The sequence below is a fragment of the Dendropsophus ebraccatus genome, chromosome 2 (assembly GCF_027789765.1).
Source record: "Dendropsophus ebraccatus isolate aDenEbr1 chromosome 2, aDenEbr1.pat, whole genome shotgun sequence".
In the NCBI taxonomy this organism is placed as follows: domain Eukaryota; kingdom Metazoa; phylum Chordata; class Amphibia; order Anura; family Hylidae; genus Dendropsophus; species Dendropsophus ebraccatus.
The window spans coordinates 192,204,963-192,227,109 of record NC_091455.1 but is presented as its reverse complement, the minus strand read 5'-3'; the positions used below and the strand labels follow the sequence as shown (position 1 = coordinate 192,227,109).

Genomic DNA, 22,147 nt, shown 5'->3' with positions numbered 1-22,147 from the left:
TTTGCTTTTAAAAAGACTTTCTTCCAGCCCCCCCCCCCCCTCCTCTCCTTTCTGTCATTCACTGCTAATTACCAGGAATTCTATACTGTTTTACATCAGTCATCATGTCTGTTCTATGGAGAGGGGAGGGGGGGAGGGAGGGAGATTAGTCAGCAGCAGAGAGCAGAGAACAACAGCGGGACCTTGTGAAAGCCCCTATTCAGAGGTCAGTGAGGTCAGTGCTGATGTCAAAGGAGAGAGCTGTAAATTAACTCTTTTTTTGTCCGGTTTTGGTGCCTCATCTCCCTCCACCCCTCCCCTCTCCATAGGGAACTATAAAGATGGGGGAGAGCTTCAAACTGCTTTTTCATGATAAAAATGCATTTTTCGGCTAATAAACCCAATTACAAAGTTTCTTAAAATTGCCTGTACTATTGATTTCTGCAAATAAATTCAAGTTCAACTGAGCTGGAATGCCACACACAAACTGAGGACAAGGCTGCGTTCACACTACGTATATTTCAGTCAGTATTGCAACCAAAACCAGGAGTGGATTAAAAACACAGAAAGGCTCTCTCCACATAATGGTGAAATTGAGTGGATGGCCGCCATATAACAGTAAATAACTGCAATTATTTCAATATAACGGCCGTTGTTCTAAAATAACAGCAAATATTTGCCATTAAATGGCGGCCATCCACTTAATTTCAACATTGTGTGAACAGATCCTTTCTGTGTTTTTAATCCACTCCTGGTTTTGGTTGCAATATGAGGACCACAATACTGACTGAAATATACGTGGTGTGAATCCAGCCTAACAGTGTATCAGCTCAGCCCCTGCATGTCCGTACTCCTCTCCCATAGAAATTGTTCTCTTAGTTTTCATATGTCCAGTTGCATATTGCAAATCTGTGCAGCTACTGTAGCAGATGGTTGCCTCATAATCATCAGCTAAATAAAATACATATACAATCTCAAAATAAACTAATTAGAAAATGAGCGTGTTTCACTATAATGTGATATATTTTCTTTAAGTGGTACTGATGCAGTTCTCCTTGAAAACCTATTTTTAGGAATGTATCCGGGCAAAGTGAAGACTGAGACTTCTCCTCTTCTTGAATCCATTCCTGGCTTTGTATTTAAAGGGAATCTAGGTTTATTCTGCTTTAAATGAGGGTAGCACAAACCATGATATCAATGCTGAACAGATGGGTGTATCACTTACATCATTCTGTTCAGCTGTTCTCCTAATATGGAGGAAAATAGGATTCTTGCCACACCCCTTCCCCGCCCTCACGCTGCTGATTGACAGTTGATTGCCTATACACAGCATGGATAAATAACTGCCAATCAGCAGCTGATGGGCAGAGTTTTCTGCTTCTCATGAATATCCAGGACTAACGGGCTCATGCAAATAATGGAGAGGACTACTTATTGTCCATGTTATTCAGGAGGATATCTCTGAATCAGCTGCACAGAACAATGTAAGTGATACATCATTCTGTTCAGCTTCTCTGTCACTAGCGTATGCTACCCTGAGATAGGACAGCATAAACCTGATGACATGGTCTCTTTTATCATTACGGTTAAAAACCTCAGTGTGTGAACAAACCCTAATCTATTGCTAAAGAAAGTGACAATTATTTCTGCTCAACTATGTGAGTTAATGGTGAGTTTTGTGTGTTCTGGACGAGTCCTTAACGTTAGTTGTGTATCTTCACCTCAATCGTTCTGTCTTGAAGCGACTCTGAGTTGGCCCGAGGCAGGCATAAACAAGCATAATGACTTTCACCCAGGGGCTGCTTGCTCAGAGTGTTTGGTTGACATTTCTTGTTTGCCTGGTAAAACCAGAAAGATCAGGGCTCCATCTTTTTGCTTTGTATACAGCAACATGAGCGCATACGTATGCATTAGAGGTGAGCGAACATTGAGCTCATTTGTGTACGTCTGAACCCAAACTCTTGTCATTTTATAACTGGTGGAGGAAGTTGGATGCAGCCCTAAGACTGCCTGGAATACATGGATGCAGCTATAGGCCATAGGCTGTATTAACATTTTCCAGGGCTTCCTAGGGCTGAATTCATCTTCTTCAGAGCTCGGGTTCGGACAAGCCTTGAGGTTCGCTCATCTCATAGTATGCATGCATTGTGATGACTAGTGCACCTCTGCATTCTCTCTCATATTTATACCTAATGAAATAAATGAAAACTTGAAGTTACAATAAATACAGTGGTACCTTGGTTTAAGAGTAACTTGGTTTATGAGCGTTTTGGTTTAAGAGCTCACAGTTTTTCAAAATTGTGACTTGGTTTAAGAGCATTGCTTTGGTATAAGAGCTCCCTGTACTGGGTGGGAGTGCGAGTGGAGGAGGGGCATGGTCTGCATAGCGGGGTCTACAGCACTGTACTCTGACCCAGGTCTCCCTCACCTTCCAAATCATAGCAGATCCACTTCAGGCTGGGGACAGGCCCCGGACAGAGAGCGCTGCATGTATGTGCCCACATCTGTCCTGCTCATTCCTTCCTGCTCCCTGCAGTCTCTGTCCGCCCTTGTGTTTCCCATCCTCTCCATTACTGTACAGTAACTTATAATATCACATATTCTGCTGTTTCTGAATGTTTGTTTCATCTGTTTTACATGTTATTCAGAATAATAAATCATTATTTTTGGGGTGTGGAACAAATTGTCTGCATTTCTATGATTTCTTATGGGAAAATTTGCTTTGGTTTAAAAGCGGATTTGTATTACAAGCACGGTCCCGGAACGAATTATGCTCGTAATCCAAGGCACCACTGTATTTTAATAGTTTATTACAAGGATTTATGATTTATTTATATCCCAGATGCAACATTTTCATACACTTGGTTGAAGTAATTCTAGTATTATGCCATTGTTTCAGGATATAAAGCACAGACACCAAATACTATGAGTTGACTGACAACGACTATGTTTGTTACCTAGTTCACAACCCAGCAATTTGATAAGGATTTAAAGTTCTTGCAATTGTTCTTTCAATATTTTCAAGAGTTCCCAAAGACTTTTGGGTAAAGTACACACAGCATTTTCGTGAAGGAAATGAAGGCCAATATTGGGTTCTCTGAGGAATGAATGACATCATTTTTATAAACCTTTCCCATTTTATAGTGATTAGACATGAGCGAATCTCGAAAATGCTTGGATTTCATCCGAACCTGAACACTCTGGATTTGATTACCAATGGCTGGAGAAGTTGGATGCAGCCCTAGGGAAACCTGGAAAACATGGATACGGTCTATAAGTACAACCATGTTTTCTAGGCAGCCTTAGGGCTGCATCTTACTTATTTAGAAACCGGTGATCAAATGCAGAGCATTCGGATGAAACTGATCATGCTCAAGGTTCACTCATCTCTAGTTCTCAACATCTAGACCCCCCACGTTCAAAACGTCTTCCATGTCACTATGAGGTATGAGAAGTTTGTAGGAATAATAGGCTTCTTTTAATGTGAACCTGTCAGTGTATCTAATAACGGTGCCAGCTAGGGATTGAAACAACCTTTTAGATTTGGGAACTTTTGCTTGTGTGCAAAGCCGTTAGCATTTTTATGAATGAAAATGAGCAGCAAGTGCCCACAGGGTGGAGAGATTAGTCTGAAGTGCCCACAGGGTGGAGAGATTAGTCTGAAGTGCTCACAGGGTGGAGAGATTAGTCTGAAGTGCTCACAGGGTGGAGAGATTAGTCTGAGGTGCCCACAGGGTGGAGAGATTAGTCTGAGGTGCCCGCAGGGTGGAGAGATTAGTCTGAGGTGCCCACAGGGTGGAGAGATTAGTCTGAGGTGCCCACCGGGTGGAGAGATTAGTCTGAAGTGCCCACAGGGTGGAGAGATTAGTCTGAAGTGCCCACAGGGTGGAGAGATTAGTCTGAAGTGCCCGCAGGGTGGAGAGATTAGTCTGAAGTGCCCGCAGGGTGGAGAGATTAGTCTGAAGTGCCCGCAGGGTGGAGAGATTAGTCTGAAGTGCCCGCACGGTGGAGAGATTAGTCTGAAGTGCCCGCATGGTGGAGAGATTAGTCTGAAGTGCCCACAGGGTGGAGAGATTAGTCTGAAGTGCCCGCAGGGTGGAGAGATTAGTCTGAAGTGCCCGCAGGGTGGAGAGATTAGTCTGAAGTGCCCGCAGGGTGGAGAGATTAGTCTGAAGTGCCCGCACGGTGGAGAGATTAGTCTGAAGTGCCCGCATGGTGGAGAGATTAGTCTGAAGTGCCCGCAGGGTGGAGAGATTAGTCTGAAGTGCCCGCACGGTGGAGAGATTAGTCTGAAGTGCCCGCATGGTGGAGGGATTAGTCTGAAGTGCCCACAAGGTGTGGCTGTTAGCCTCAAGTGCTCAGCATTTCCATCCCCTGTAGCTCCTTGCTACCTGTGTCTAGAATAGGAACTTAAGTGGGAACTTAAAGGGGTATTCCAGGGGTCTGTAATAGAAAATATGCTCCTAGGAGGTGGAAAAAAAGCAACAGAAAAGAAAAAGCCATACTTGCCTAGCTCTTGGCCCCCACAGCTTCCATTCAGCTTGACCTGGTCTTCCAATCTTCTTCATCTTCTTCCTCTTTCTGATATGAGCACTCGATGCAGGACCTGCCTGCTCAGCCAATCTGTGGCTGAGGTGGGTCACTGCTATGACCAGTGATTGGCTGAGCTTGCAGGTCCTGTCTTAAAAGCAGGAAGGAGACAGAAGATTGAGGGACCGGTCGGAGCCGAATAGGAGCTGCAGGGCATCTGTCCTATGTATGTCACTTTTTTCCTGTATTGCCTCAACAGCATTATATATATATATATATATATATATATATATATATATATATATATATATCCCTTATATATATATATATCCCTGGAATATCCCTTTCAATGCAAAATGGGATGTGAATGCAAGGCTCAAGAGGAGAGATGTGTGTGTGTAAATATGAGGCTGTGGGGGTTATAAATAACATTGGGAGGCGTATGGAGCTCTTAAACACCCACCCCGAGTTTTGTATTGTCATGCTACTTTCCAATAATGTCCCGCCCACCCGACTTTTCAGTGAAAAGTCAATCAAATAGTAACATACCTACACTTACCGGCCACTTTATTAGGTACACCATGCTAGTAACGGGTGGTCTTCTGCTGCTGTAGCCCATCTGTCTCAAAGTTGGACGTACTGTGCGTTCAGAGATGCTCTTCTGCCTACCTTGGTTGTAACGGTTAGCTATTTGAGTCATTGTTGCCTTTCTATCAGCTCGAACCAGTCTGCCCATTCTCCTCTGACCTCTGGCATCAACAAGGCAGTTCCGCCCACAGAACTGCCGCTCACTGGATGTTTTTTCTTTTTCGGACCATTCTCTGTAAACCCTAGAGATGGTTGTGCGTGAAAATCCCAGTAGATCAGCAGTTTCTGAAATACTCAGACCAGCCCTTCTGGCACCAACAACCATGCCACGTTCAAAGGCACTCAAATCCCCTTTCTGCCCCATACTGATGCTCGGTTTGAACTGCAGGAGATTGTCTTGACCATGCCTACATGCCTAAATGCACTGAGTTGCCGCCATGTGATTGGCTGATTAGAAATTAAGTGGTAACGTGCAGTTGGACAGGTGTACCTAATAAAGTGGCCGGTGAGTGTATATCTTGGGAACGAGAGGGCGTAACAACAAAATAAAAACAGCACTGGCATCAGGGCACCCAAGGCTATAAAATATATTTTAACAACTTTTTTTTTAGGACTGACCACAGGTCATGTCTATCTGTCCAAACACTAACCCTAGGTATAATAAAGAATAGCACACATTTATGCCTTGGTGTCTGTCATATAATATAGCTGCAATAAATGTATGAAATATCAGTGTCCTTATACACGTCATACCCAATGTCACGACCTCCAACGTGTTATCGCCAAAACAAATGTTGTCCATCCACCACCATAGATACAAGAGCCGCCCTGGTCTTACATTCTGCTTTCAAACAGAATCCATCTCATCACATTGTATGCAAACAAAAGCATCTCCGCAGCCTGTCTGGCACATTAGCCTCTCAGCCCTTTTATGTGTAACTTTCCATTCTCGCCTGTCACAATGCTGTGCAATATCACCTCGTAGCTTCCCCTCCATCCCCTTGTAATGTGACCACGTCTCCCTCCTGTGCAGGGTGCAGCCTGGGCTCTGCTTGGAGGAGCGACCTCTCCATGTAATAGTGAGCATCCTCTTCCTGCACGGAGGACGGCCTCCACCCACACCACATGCTGCATTTTATAGGGGAGGAGGAAGGGCTGGGGCCTGTGTGGCTTCGCATACTGTCCCTCTCAGAGATGCTGACTATGAGGAGGGCTGTGCTACTAACGCTGACTGCACACTGCTACATGTGGACGCTGGTATAAGGGCTGTCTAAGCATCCATACATGTGTCCAGTTACACAGGTTGATCATGACCCTCTAAGGACACGGTCAAACTACGGAATCTGCGCGGATAACCTCCGGAGGATTCTGTGCGCTCGCCCCCCATCCCCCCCCCCCCCAACGCGCTTTCTGCTCATCTTCCAGATCTGCCCATCCCATAGGTTCCATTCTATTGAGGCAGAAGCCCAAAAAAGAATTGACGTGTCAATTCTTTGGGCGGACGCTGGAATCTGCCTGACCATAGAATGGAACTTATGGGACGGCCCGATGTTTTATCGGGAGCGTACACGGAATCCGCAGCAAGTTGTAACTCAAAAATTGCATGTTTAATGCCCATACATATAATACATCCATGCAGCCTGTTCATAGGACCAGGGTACCACCTAATGGGTATTGCAGTGTCCTGACTTTTTCAGGGCATTTGACATGGGGTGAATGTGCACTCCAGATCTGGGTTAAAGGGCCAAGGATCAGGCAATGGATGAGAAAATGCTTCTTTGTAACCTACCAGTGGCCTTGACCTTCCATTTATAAGAACTCCATCCTGAATCCAAAGAAATCCATTGTAACGCACTGCAGCGCCACATGACGACCTTTAGCCGCATGATCTGTGCAGTGGCCAGAGTCACTATATGGCTTTAGCCTGCTGTATGGGGAAAAGCAAAATTATAATCCATGGAGATGGGTAACAGGACATGGTCCTACCATGACTAACGTCATACAAGCCTGAATGCATTATTAGACGCCAGTGGTATATGGTACATGAACAGGGCACAAGAAAGCTGCGGACGTGTCACCGATAATCTGCGGGGAAACCTGGCCGTAAGTGTTCAGTGTCCGTAAGTCAGAACACTGCCATACTCATTAGGTAGGTCTTGAGATCTACTTATAACTTTAGCTTAAAAACACTGCATGTGTGGTTCAAGTCTGGCCCGCACGTGTGAAGCATTACCCTCTATACTACCCCAGACCACCAGGTATTTAAAATTACACCCTTCTGTAGGCTGTGTTTCGCTTAAGTATTATATTTTTACATTTTCCCTAGACCATCAGGGGTTCCAATATTAGACCTGTCACTGCCCTAGACCACCAGGGGGTCCGACATTGAATCAGTTACTGCCCTAGACCACCAGGGGGTCCGACATTGAATCTGTTAGAGCCCTTGACCCCTAGGGGTTCAGACATAGGCCCTGTCACAACCCTAGGCCACCAGGATTTTCCATTTTAGATGGATTAGACACCAGGTGAATAACCATCCCGCTCACTATCTACAAAGGGAACATTGGGTAGGGTCTGTGGCAGGCACACTCTGGTATGAATGTACTATCGAGAGCTTTACGATCAGTACAAGATAGTGAAACATTTGGTGCAGACCCTTCCAGACCCTGATGCTGACATTTATTACTGTGACATATTATGGACACATTCTGATGTATGACTATAGATGGGATCCCCTCCCACCATGATACGCTGTCTTTTACATGTGCTACTGTGACCAGTGGGTTAAGTACAGGTCCAGGATTGCCCCCCAGTATATTAGATATGTGTGTTTAGCAGATATTAATATATCTAGATGTGGCCGTCCGCATCCGACTGGCAGAGGAGTCTGTATATGTTACTGCCAGCCACATTGAAGGGCCGTGTTTGGGCATTACAAACAAGTGCCGTAATCTTTCATCTGCAGGCGGCTCACACAACTGCAAACAATGTGTTTGGACAGATCTCAAACCTACACTGTCAAACAATGAAGCCGTCTGTCCAGTCAAGTAAATAGATGAAAGGGATGTGAGCGGTGGAATACGTGCTGAATTATTCATCTCACTAACCACATACAGATGTATTTACTGTGAGATGTACTAAGCTGTAACAGCCACCATGACTAGGGCACCCCCCAGTGGTGGGATGAGGGGTCGCAGAACTGCCAAAATTGATGACGTCATCACCAAATATGAGTCAATCATATGCACTGCTTTAGGTTGTGTTTATATATATTATATTTTCTGGAGTTTTGGGACGTGTCTAGGAAAAGATGAGTGGCTACAAGGAGCAATAACGTGTCAGATTTGTTGTGGAATATAGTGGTGTATAAGTATGTCAAGGGATAGTAGAGGTAAGGTTTCTCTTCAAAAAGAGTGCCAAAAAGTGTGTAGAGTCGTAGGCCATACAATGCTCCACTGGAAAAGAAATATGCAAAGGAAGAGAGCTTGCTCTCTGGTGCCACCTATTGGCAAGTCAATGCTCAGTCCCTTTTAAGAAGCCTTGAAACATAACTGGGGATTACTAGCTAAGCCAAAAGCACCTCCAAAAGCAAGAGAGCTGTTTGGAGGTTCTTGGTGTAACATGCCTGGCAAGTTCTGCCACATTTATCATACTGCTTACTCCCTTTTGATATACGGTTTCTAATTTGGTCCATTTTTACCTATGTGTCTATCCTGCAACTCTAACGTAAAATCCCTAATTCCCCATATCAGACTTGATTATCAAACGGAAAAGTTCAGAGCAGCACTCCACGTGGTTCAGGGGGTGCACGAGGAAAGGAATACAATCCCAACGAAACAATTCAATAGAAAAATCCTGGCACTCACCAATTTATAATCTTCCAAGTTTATTCGGTATCCATAAACTGTACGAGTGTGAACAAAAATCAGAACGCGTTTTGGTCACTGCTTTTCTCAACTGACAGTTGATAAGGGTGGTGGCCAAAACGCGTTCTGCTATTTGTTCACACTTGTATGGTTTATGGATATTGAATAAACTTGAAAAATTCTGAAATTGGTGAGTGCCAAGATTTTTCTATTGTATTTTATACTTGATAATAGTGTCTGGTGATTCTGCTAAAGGTTGCCCATGCTCCTGAGCTGTATCCCAGGGTATGGCAGTCCCTTCTGTCTGGTCCATTAAATAGGACATCAACCTGCCCTAGTTCCTGATCTTCATTAAAACATATTATCTCTTGTGACGTGTCACTTTTAGTATATGTGTTTTAATTTCCTATTTTATTAGTGTTTTATATTGTCCCGATTCTTTGTTACTCCACCTGGAACCGTATGAATAAACTGTAAACTAGGTATAATGGCACATTTACACAGAGAGATTTGTCTGACAGATTTTTTTAAGCCAAAGCCAGGAACAGACTATAAACAAAGAACAGGTCATAAAGGAAAGACTGAGATTTCTCCCATTTTTAAATCCATTCCTGGCTTTGGCTTCAAAAATCTGTCAGATAAATCTCTGTGTAAATGCACCATAAAACTGATTAATAAGACTAATGATCTTTTTACACGGAGCGATAATTCGCCCAATGGAACGATGTGTTTTTTATAACGATCAGCGTTTAGACGAATAAATCGTTAGAAAAATCGTTATTGCGATCGTTTTAAGATCGCTTAGGCCCATCTCACACATAGGATGAATCGGTGAAAGGCTGTTTACATGAAGCGATCGACGAATTTTCAGTGAACGAACAACGAAGATTTGAGAACTTGTTGAAAGATCAAAATGAACGATTTGTCGCTTGATCGTCCGCTGTATTTACACAAGTCGATTATCGCTTAAATGCGATCACTATCGTGAAAATTCGAACAATAATCGCTCCGTGTAAAGGACCATAAGGCCCGGTTCACAGTACGTTTTTGCAATAGTTTTTTTATCATGTTTTTTGCAAAAAAAAAACCGGATGCAGGTGTGTGCATCCGTTTTGATCAGGTTTTTTTTCCCCATAGAATTCCATTATAAAATAACGGATCAAAATAGTAGTCGACCTAATTTTTGTGTCCGTTAAAAAAAACAAACATCCGTTTTTTTTAATAATGGAATTCTCTGGAAAAACGGATCAAAACGGATGCACACACATGCATCAGTTTTTTGCAAAAAGCACATGAAGAAAAACAAATTGCAAAAACGTAGTGTGGACCCAGCCTTACAAAAGCGGAACTGTAAGAAAGCTGCTCCGCCATTGTTATAGTGAGTTCAAGTGTCTCCTAATACAGAGGAGGGAGGAGAGGAGACGGCTCCTCAAAGTTATTTATTTCAGCAGCGATTTGAACCCTAATGGAAGAAAACGTGATGTGGAAACCACTTTAAGTGAAACTAATACATACTCGTACATTGTTAATAAACTATGGCAGGAAGACTGATAGCGGATTTATTACCTTGTAAATTATAGAATTTGTTAGCGTTTGTAAAAGTTACATCATAAACCTTATTTACACTTTCACACATAAATATTTGTAGAACAGTAAATGTTTAATCTCCCGGGCTCAGAACAGACGACTTCACTGCATCGATATAGGAGGGAGACCACACAGATGGTATTGGATGGAGTGGATATAGTGTCTCTAGAAAGGGAATCTCTCCGTCTGTAGCTCATAGACATATTTTCTTGCAAAAACAGCGCCACCCCTGTTCTCAGGTTGTGTTTGGTATTGCAATTCAGCTCCATTCACTTTAGTAGAACTGAGCTGCAAAACCAGCACCCTCATCAGCTTGTTTGCCCTATTATTTTTCTGTGAGAGAATGATCAGCAGATGAAATGATCATCGGCTGATCGTTTCTTAAAGGGGTAGTGCAGCGCTAAACTATTATTCACAAAATAACACACATTACAAAGGTATACAACTTTGTAATGTATGGTATGTATGTGAGTGGCCCCCTTCCCCGTGTTTCCCACCACCCACACCAGACTCGGAAGTGTGAGGCACTATACTCACCTGATACATGTCGACAGTCAACACGTATCAGGTGAGTATAGTGCCTCACACTTCCGGGTCTGGCGTGGGTGGGGGGAAACACGGGGAAGGGGGCCATTCACATACATAACATACATTACAAAGTTGTATAACTTTGTAATTTGTGTTATTTTGTGAGTAATTGTTTAGCGCCGCACTACCCCTTTAAGGTCCAGACTTAAAATCAACAGGTGTCAGGTGCACATCGCTGCAATGTGGGGCTGACGGCTGATGATTGTAGTATAAAATACTGAAATATTCACTTACCTTACCATGTTCCCTCGTGTCCTTGGGCCTTCCTTGGTCTCTGCAGCTCTGCCTTCTGTTCCGGCCTCTGCACTGACTGGCACTGACTGGCCAGTGATTGGCTGATTGGCCGGCGGCCTGTCAGTGTAGAGACCAGAACAGAAGGCAGAGCTGCAGAATCCAAAGAAGGCCCAAGGACACCAGGGAACATGGTAAAGTAAGTTAATACTTTATTATTTTAAACTAAAGACAAGGGCTGCACGGACATCACTAACGATGTCTGTGCAGCCCTTGCTGTCTGATAGTTGAGCTGTGTAATCGCTCAGTAAACAAATGCTGATCTAGCAGATCAGTGCTCGTTTACAGTTTATGATCGGGCCGTGTAATAGGACCCTAAGAGTAGTGCTTTTTCTAGCCTGGATAGATAACACTACTTATCATAACTAATAACTACTTATTAGACACATGTTGACGGAACCCGCTGATTTCAACAGGGCCTACTGACCGTTATCCAGCTTATCCAGGGTGGTGCTGTCTCTGGAAGGAAGTGGCCATGTTTTTCTAACTCTTTTAAGCATGTTGGATATTATCTTCCTATTTCTGTCAGCAGAGGAGCCTGGCAGTGATTAACCCCTCCTCTCTCTATTCTGATCACATGATTCACAGGGGTCTGGAGAGATGTAGCTGTTGGATGACTGAGCCTTTGGCCTACAGCTATCATATGTGTATGCCAGCTTCAGTAATGATAAAGCAGCAGCCCAAGAAACAAGAGATATCAGACTACATTAGACTCCCGTGATACTCAGCTGGCTGTCTAGGGGCCACATGTGGCCCTCATGTGCTAAATGTGCATTATAGTGAGGGATAATAGGTAATCATTGCTCTATACAACTATATAAGCTACATATAACCACATATACATATAATACTAGAGAGCACAAACATAGAAAGTACAAAGTAAATAAAAAAGGTTTTCTACATGCAGCAATCCCTTTTTAAAAGAAAATCTAAGCAGTCATCTGAGCATTTCTCCAACAGTGCCCCTACAGGGAAAATATAGTATTGCATAAATTATATGATTGGGCATAATTTGCCCTCAATGGGTATAGTACAGGAACCGACTTGTGGAGACCATCCCTTTTAATGGAATAGAGGTAAGCCTATACAAGGTAATGAAGGAAATAATAGATGCCACTCAAGATGCATTGTATTCATGACCAAGACTGCACATTTGCTTAAAGGGTTTATCCAGTGAAAATATTTTTCTTTTAAATCAGCTGTTTTCAGGAAGTTTATATGGATTTGTAATTTACTTCTATTTAAATATCTCAAGTCTTCTAGTACTTATCATCTGCTGTATGTCCTGCAGGAAGTGGCATTTTCTTTTCATTCTGACACAGTGCTCTCTGCTGCCACCTCTGCCATGTCAGGAACTGTCCAGAGCAGTTACAGGTTTTCTATGGGGATTTGCTACTGATCTGAAAAGTTCTTGTCTCAGACAGCGGTGTCAGCAGAGAGCACTGTGTCAGACTGGGGAAAAATACACCACTTCCTGCAGGACATACAGCAGCTGATAAGTAATGGAAGGCGGGAGATTTTTAAATAGAAGTAAATAACAAATCTATATAGCTCTCTGAAACCAGTTGATTTTAAAAGAAAATTATTTTTGCTGAATAATCCCTTTAAATACACAAGGCAGCAAGATGACTAACACTGCAATACAAAGTTCATATTTTCCTTACCCTTGATGCTTTATTTGTAGTCTAACGCCAACCATATAGTATATATTTCATGGCTGCTGTGTAGCCCGTCTCCATGTTCAGATAGCAGCAGGACCCCTTGAAGTAGTGACAGTCTATAAGTGAATTGCACACAATGTAGCTGCTTAATATTTCATCTACTCCTCTTTTCGGGGGTAGAGATAGAAGTTTGACAGCAGCAGAAGAGATCTGAGCCGCTGATGGACTGGGTTGTACTATGTATTATTATCTCACAGCATATTCATTTCTCTATGTGGGTTTATTGTGACAGTTTCCTTGGCTACAAAGTTAATATTTTATTATATCGGCAGATGCTAAATTTTAGTTTTATTAAGTAAATCTTCCTTTACCCATGTACCTTGTGTCTGGACCACTCAGGACTTGTTCTAGACATTGGGTGACAACCATGATTACTATAGCTGCGTAAGAAAACATGTCATCTCCAGTGAGACAAGGCTGTCTTGTATTTTTTTTTTTTATTATTATAATTTTTTTTAAAAAAATTTCTATATCCTTGTTCTCTGCCACAGGTGGCAATTACTGTATTTGCCTTTTTATTGTTCAGGTTCTTGTTAACACATGTTTCTATTTTCTCCGGTGTCTTTTGTGTCTTGTGAAGCCGTCGAGTGGTTATTGTTTGCTTCGTTTTTTGTTTTTCTCCCTTGTATCTTTTAGCCGACTGCATAATTATCTTACACAAATGAATGTGTTTATCCGCACTTTAAAGTCTCGGCATAAAAATAGACCAGAAAGAGATAGAAACTGGGCAGCGGAAAAGATCGCATGGGATGGGAGAGATGTAAAAGTTGGACTTTGGTGGGAAATATTACCCATTTTGTTTAAAGGGAATCTGTCCGCATCATGATCAAAGTGGCAAACATGGACAGATAGCTGGGAATGATACTTGTCTCTTAGCTGACAGTTTGCAAAGTTATAAAATAATGTTTTCTTTCAAAGCTCAAGAGACAAAAGGCCGGACTGAGCTGCAGTATGCATGCCTGTTCCCTTCCCCACTCCTCTCTGCTTTTTATAATTGATGTACAGATGGTAGCCATGCAAAGAGGAGTTGGGGAGGAGGCATGCATGCTTAAGCTCAGCATCTGCGACTCTTGAGCTTAGAAAAAAGATATATTATATATAATACCTTGGTAAGAATATCAACAGCCGTGAGCTCTTATACATGGATTTTTATAAAAGTTTTACTGAAGATATATATATATATATATATATATATATATATATATATATATATATATACACACATTTTTATATATATATATATATTTTTTTAGATTTTTAATATATATATATATATATATATATTTTTTTTTATTTTTTTTTTCCCCTGAATGTGCCAATGTGTCACCCTTTCATTCAGGTGATCCACAGATTTGGTAGCCCATGCAGAAGATAGGCCACCAATATTAAAAACCACCTTTATTGAAACAACAGGTTAATATTGGAGATGATATTGTGTTACGCTGAGTTTCCACTGTGTATTATTGATTTTTTTGTATTGTTATTGAGGCATAGTATGTCACATAGGACCTCAGCCTCCTGTAGCGGATTTTCTGATGGAATTAAGTGAAATATTTCAAGGTGTCCTTTTCTCGGTGACTTAATATCTGGCTGGCATGTTTATAATGATGGTGATTTATTGCTTTGCTGAGATTCCTATCTTGCATTGTGCGGGAATATTTTTGCAGTTATGTCATTGGTAATTGGCGAGCCTGGTTACATTGAATAAAGAGAGATTTCCCATGGTGGGAGAGGAAACAGGTAGTGAGTGTTTATCCTGCGGGAATGGCCGGGTGGTGGGAGTCATTGGATCCTGTGAGTAAGTTTGCCAGTGAATGACATAGTTGCATGACAAAGACATAGGGGGAGATTTATCAAACTGGTGTAAAGTAGAACTGGCTCAGTTGCCCCTAGCAACCAATCAGAATACAATATTCATTTCTCACAGATTTTTAAAAAAAAATGAAAGGTGGAATCTGATTGGTTGCTAGGGGCAACTACACTAATTCTACATTACACCAGTTTTGTAAACATATCCTTAGCACGAAATAGGGAAACCTAGTCAGTCGTAAGGATGAATTCCTTATAAAATGTGGTCCAAAAAGTCCTTCCTGACCTTAATCACAGTGTGTTCACCTCATGTGGCCAAAACTACATACCCCCATGCTATTACCAATAGCTGCGCGATAGTATATTAATATTGCACAGCTATTGGTGACCACATAGGGGACCATGGTTTTGGCCACATGTGGTATTTGCAATGTGGGAACATGGCCTTATAGGGGTTGTCCAGACTTAGAAAAACATAGCCACTTGTTTACTAGCAACAGGACCTCTCCTGTGCTCAGGTTGGGTGGGATTTTGCTATTCCATTAAAGTGAATGGCACTGAATTGCAATACCACACACAACCTATGGACAGGGGTGTTTTTTTTTGTCCTTAACCCTATTTTTTATCAGTCTGTGGTGACCTGAGGGGCCTGCCTGATGGTGTAGTGCTGGAGCTAGTAGATGTTGAGGTATCGCTGAGGTGCTTGGCACGAGACCTGGGTGCCTATGGTACCACAAAACACTCTGTAAAGTGTTCCTAGTACTCCTTCCTACAATGTGAGGCTATGTTCACACTACGTACGATTCCGGCCGTAGTTGAAACTACGGCCGTGGGAAAAATAGACATGCGGCCGGATGCGTACGAACCGCGAACATACGCCCGTAGTACAGTTATGCTTCCCTAGCTTGTTTCGAAGCGATCTGAAACAGGTAATTTACTTGGAAATCTTCGCCCAGCCCAGTAAACCACACAGAACCTTTTGGATCGAAAAATCAAGTTAAATTTGGCTGAAATAAGTACTTTGTACGGGACCGCATGGAAATCCACGGCCGTGAATTGGAACATTTCCGTCCTCAAACAATGGTCGTGTTCATTTTTCACGGCGCCGTATACGATCCGGCGGTAAGTTCATACGTAGTGTGCATTGTGCGGCCGTATATCGTATACTTTCAAGCGAACGCATCAACCTCGAAACTACGTGCGTACATTCGCGGTTCGCAGTATGGCCAGAATCATACGTAGTGTGAACATAGCCTGATGGTGCGAGACTCAGTTACATACGGTTAGGGAATACTTGCAGAATGATAAGCTTTACTGAACAGTTCTTTAAAGGTGCGAAACAGTTCACAGTACAATCCTTGTTCACAATGTGCATTTTAGCTCGGGATTTGGTCTGTCAGTGGTTTGCTTAACGAACACTTGATTCTCTGCGTTAGCAGGTAGACTGAGGTTTAGAACTTGGGAAATGGAGGACTTTAAATATGTTGTAGCAGTAGCGACAGGGCAGACTACCTAGAGAGGCACTGTGCACCAGTTCTCATGGTCCGGAATTCATCTAGCTGAGATGTGTACCCAGAGCAGCACATCCAGGAGTATTTGGTACCAGGTGGAACGCTGGTAGGAGCACTTCTCCAATCTCTGACTTTAGTCGGAACACAGTGTATTGTAGGACTTTAGTTGAGACGTAGAGATTAACCACCTCAGCGTGGACAGGTTAGGTCTCTTGGGCGGTAGTCGGACTTCTGGTGTACTTATTTAATGATGCTAAGTGAATTAAGGAATGTAGAGACAGGAACGCTAATTCAGGGATAGGTACGAGATAGCGGCCAGGCCTCTGGAAGACAACACTTTGGCTCCGGCTAGTTCAGCAGGCACATAAACAACTGGAGCAACTACTGTAGCAGGAGACTCACTGACTAACTCCTGAACTGACTAGATCACATGGCACACCCCACTTTTTTTATCCTGGGAGTGGGCTTCTATTGGTGGAGAGAGGCCTTAGTAACTTGACAGAGGATTGGTCAGAACAGACTGGGAGACTTTTAGCAGGGCTATGATAGACCCAGGGGGTAGGGGAGGATGCTAACAGTCTATCTTCACTTGCAGGTCGTAGAAAATAAAGAGTGCATAAAGTCACATACACAGTTAACCCTTTTGTAGCCTCCAGTATGGGCTTGCTGAATAGCATACGCAGATAAGTGCAGTTTACACACCCTTCATCCACAGACTCTGAATAAACTTTAGACTAGTGCCTCCCTACGGCTATACGTTCAGCAGCAGAAATAAGCTGGGTTCTGGGGCACTGCAAATTTTGTCTCAACAAACATTACTACTCTCACTGTAGGCTGTTACAGTAAAGAATCCTTTTCAAAATCTTGTACTCCTGCTAAAAGTTTTTCTTTTTTTGATACCATTACAAAGCGATGGCATATGACTAAAATATGGCATCGTTCATGATCAATGGGGGGTAGAACTCTCCACTTGAAGCCCATGCGATAGATTCTATTATATGTTTGAAGGAAACACACAGCATACAGCACTATTCTTCCGGCAGACACTATAATGGAACCTGATTGACCCCATTCTAAGTCAGTCCCTGTGACCAATTTGTCACAGCTTGAATTCCATTTTTCTTCTCCTAAACGGAACAGAAATTGTACAGCAATTCAAAAAAATAAATGTGAGAATCCAGAATTTTTACTTTTTAAAAAATTGTCATCCACACATTTAGTTCTGGTACAGTTTATGAGCAAAAGCCAATGGTGGATCCAACAGGAAATCTAGTGGCCTGAGAACAAAAGAATCAGGCATGTTGAAAACCAGCACGTCCCCAATCCTAATTTCCTCCGAGATCTGTTATCGAGAAAGAGTCAATGGACCCCCCCTCCTATAAATAGTAGATGGCCATCTAATTCCACTGAACTTTGGCGGGTTTGGATGACCAGGTATAAAGGTCCCAAATCAGGCAGATATCTCTCCGTGCATAGGTTGGAAGCTACTCCCAGTAGCTGGAAAAGTTGGATACCCCCCTAGGGAGTGCTGGAAAACATGGATACAGCCATAAGAACTTAGCAGAACCAAACAGTTTGGCCTCTCTGCTCAACACTACTATCAATATAAGCTACAACCTATGGCTGTATCCATGTTTTCCAGGACTTCCTAGGGTGGTATCCAACTTCTCCAGCTAATGGGAGTCATAAGCCGAGCATACGGGTTAGGAGAACGTTGCCAAACCAATGGCATGTCTGTGTTTCAGGCCCTTCCTGCCAGTCAGCAGCTACAGTGATGTCCTGTCTCCCACCCTCAGCTTTCCTTCCATAGTAAGGAAAGGAGTAAACAGGCAGAATCCGCTGTGGAATCCCGACTGCCTCAGTGTCAAAGAGTGTCTCTATTGGATGGCTCACGCGTCTCTGCTTCCATTGCTCTCCGATCAAAGAATTGACATGTCAATTCTTTGAGCGGAGAGAGGCGGGAGCAGAGGCGTGCGAGCCATCCCATAGAGACACATTCAGTGTGAACATACCCTAACATCTGGACCCCTTTTACTTCGGTGTGATCTAGTTTTGTGTTCCATTCAGTTTACAGGCTTCAGTAAGAAAATTTTTCTTTTTTTCTGGAAATAAAATGAGAATGGCTTTGAGACAATGATTTTCTTTTGTAATCACCATCTAGGGGGCCGTTTCTTCATCTCCCAGCGCTTCTCTTTCCACATGTTCACTTCATAAATTGCATTATTATGCAGAAACAATTTCTTATAGCTTATAAATTGCTTTTGTCTGTGGATAGTGAATTGTTTGTTCTTCTGTAAATTGCTTGTCTGCTAGAATAAACAATGTTTACATCGCCGGGCTGGATATATAATAACTGAATATGTCTCTTCTTTTCCTAGATATGAACATGGAATTTAACCCCTCGGATCATCCACGGGCAAGCACAATATTCCTCAGCAAATCCCAGACAGATGGTATGTGGCTGTACTTTGTCTTCTGTCGGGGCTTAGATATCTTCAAGGCTACATCTACCTAGATCATGTGAGCCAGGAGAGAACACGCTAAGCACTGACTTCTTCTGGCTTGTCCACCTGATCGCTTAGGGTCTAAAACTGCTAAAATTTTTTTGATATGTCTCTCTTGTTCTCACACCAAAACTTTTTTTTTCTGACTATTTAGGGTTAGTGTGTGAAATATCGGTCCTAGTAAACTTTTCCCAATTACTTTTTTTTTATTTAAAAAAAAAATTCTTTCAAATCAACTGGTGCCAGAGATTAGTAATTTACTTCTATTTAAAAATCTCAAGTCTTCCAGCATCAATCAGCTGCTGAATGTCCTGCAGGAAGTACTGTATTCTTTCCAGTCTGGAGAGCAGAAGAGGTTTTCTATGGTGATTTGCTTCTGCTCTGTACAGTTCTTGTCATGGACAGAGGTGGCAGTAAAGAGCACTCTGTCTGGCTGGAAAGAATACACCACTTACTGCAGGACATACAGCAGCTAACAAGTACTGGAAGAATGTAGATTTATCTGGCAGTTTCTGACACTGGTTGATTTGAAATAATTTTTTTTCCCCGTGGAATACTCCTTTAGGGTGCCTTCAGAAGTACCGGATCTGCAGCGGATTTCACGCTGCGAGCTTGCAGCTGCAGATATGTGACCTGGCCCCTTTAACCCCTGGCCCCGGTTCCCCTCGCTCCTCATCAGCCAATCAGTTTTCTAGTTCAATGACACGCTATGATTGGTCTTTTTTTTTCATCTTTCATCTTTTTTTTTTTAGTCAAGAGGGGCTCATGACTATAGTATACAATTATTTGGTCATTATAACCTCATTTTCTTATTTTAATGTTCACAGTGAGAGAAAAACGGAAGAGCCTTTACATAAACCATGTAAGTAAAAAAAAAAAAAAATTAAGACAAAAAACAGTTTACATTTTTGTCCTGTCACTTTTTAGTGAATGGCAAATACCAAGAACCCCTTTTCTGTCCTCCTACTAATCCCAGCAGTTTACATTGTCAGTGACTACAGAGCTTAGATGCTATGAGAAGTGTTCCCAGGCCCCAATACTAACCATACTAACCGTCATATCGTTTATAGACCAATGTAAATCATCTCTGTTATAAGTCTATAGTCTCCTGCAGTTAGAGAGAGATCGAGCCGGGGATTGAAGCTCTTGGCTGAGTGCTTCTCCCGGCTGTATATAATGATTGGTGGGTGTGCGAGAAACCAGACCCCCAACTGATCACTGATTTTTGTTTTGTTTTTTTAAGTGACAGGGTAACTTTAAAGTGTCACTGTCATTTTTTTTTTTTTGCAGAAATCAAGTCCAGGCGATTTTAAGAAACTTTGTAATTGGGTTTTTAGGCAAATATGCCATTATCTGCATTCAAAAAGACTTTCCTTGGGCCCCCCCCCTCCCTCCTCTCTCTTATACACTGCTCATTATCAGGAAATCTCGACTGGTTTACATCAGTCGAGTCCTGTCTGTTCTATGGAGAGGGAAGGGGGAGGAGGGAGATTAGTCGCCAGCAGAGAGCAGAGAACAAAAGATTACACAGCGGGACCTGTGTAAAAGCCGTATTCAGAGGTCAGAGAGGTCAGTGCTGACCTTAGAGGAGATAACCTGGTGATGTAGCTATAAATGAACTCATTGTTTTCCTGTTTTGGTGCCTCATGTCCCTCCACCCCTCCCCTCTCCATAGAGAACATTGAAGACAGGGGGGAGAGCTTTTTCATGATAAACCCAATTACAAAGTTTCTTAAAATCACCTGTACTATTGATTTCTGCAAAAAAAATTTTTGTGACACTTTAAATATAGACTGCTACTGTGTGAATAAGGCCTAAAAAAGCCTCAACCCCCTCCCCCCCCACTCGCACACACTCACACTTTACACTTAAAGGGCTACTTTTTAATCCCAATATCGCCCCCCCAGCTCCTTTGTTTTGAATACAGCTGCAGGTACGGCACGTGACCCCCAGCTCTATTTATTCTCTATGGAGCCGCCAAAAAGAGCAGAGTATTGTACTCTGCTTTCTCTGGCGGCTACATAAAAGATTGAATAGAGCCACGATTCATGTGCTGACTTGCAGCTGTATTCAAAGCAAAGGAGCCAGGGCCGATCTGGAGATCTCCGGGGTTTGGACCCATCACAATCTCTTACTTGTCCTCTATCCTGTGGATAGGGGACAAGTTAGTTTTAATTAGAAAACCCCTTTAATATTAAGCAACCTAGACATCCAGGTTTGTGGACCCCCGGTCCATATTTCATTACAGTATGACACCAGAGCTGGGGGTACTGATGAGAGACCTAGGATACGGCAGAGCGGCTGTGACATTGTTGTAAGTTGTATCCTCGCTCTGTTGCATTGTGGAGAGATCTCTGTTTGCCCTGTGCTTCTCATAGAGATTAATAATACCTTTTTAGAACCCCATCGGAGAGATTTTCTGCACCATCTATCTCTAATTGAAGGGAATGGAGCTCCGGCTCACATGAGTTGCACTGCAGAGCTCTCATGTAAATGCACCCGTTTATGTGATTGACAACCCATAAATAACATTGTGTATTATTCTGCTGAGCGGACAATCATTTCTACCTCTACATTAACAGTTTGCAGTTCTTTCCCCAGATTGTATATTAAAGGGGTACTCCAACAAAAAAAAAAAAATCTTTCAAATCAATTGTTCCCAGAAAGTGACAGAGATTTGTCATTTACTTCTATTAAAAAATCTCCCAGTACTTATCAGCTGCTGTATGCTCTGGCAGCAGAGAGCATTGTGTCGGACTGGACAGAATACATCACTTCCTGCAGGACATACAGCATTATAAGTACTGTAAGATATGAGATTTTTTAATAGAAGTAAATTACAAATCTTTGATCTTTTCTGACACCAGTTGATTTGAATTTTTTTTTTTTATTACGCTGAAGTATCCCTTTAATTTTTCCTTTTAAATGTCTGTTTTATTCTGTTTTAAAGAAGCACTCCAGTATAATATAATGCACACTCACAATGACTACTCCTACAGTACCATCCCTATAATGCACTGTATGAGTTAAAAAACAAAAAACAAAAAGAGTGTACAATCTAGAATTTTGGTGATAGGAACCTGTAGCTGACTCACTGACTTCTGTTGAAGAATTCTGGAGAATTTAGTGGGCATGCTCTGTGACCTGTGCAGGGGTCACTGACAGGGTTGGGG

General features: G+C 42.4%; 1 protein-coding gene across 2 annotated transcripts in view; it reads left to right on the top strand.

The window, feature by feature from the left end:
• The window catches only part of CCNY (cyclin Y), a 124,008-nt gene that overhangs the window by 70,135 nt on the left and 31,726 nt on the right, over positions 1 to 22,147 (top strand). Inside the window, exons 1-3 of one of the 2 annotated variants that reach the window (XM_069958938.1) lie at positions 1,385 to 1,463; positions 18,849 to 18,923; positions 19,802 to 19,836. In XM_069958938.1, coding sequence (XP_069815039.1) covers positions 18,851 to 18,923; positions 19,802 to 19,836 — 108 coding nt within the window. In that variant the 5' untranslated portion in view covers positions 1,385 to 1,463; positions 18,849 to 18,850. Of the gene's footprint in view, positions 1 to 1,384; positions 1,464 to 18,848; positions 18,924 to 19,801; positions 19,837 to 22,147 lie in introns of those variants that run through there. The other variant, XM_069958937.1, reaches the window with a different exon arrangement.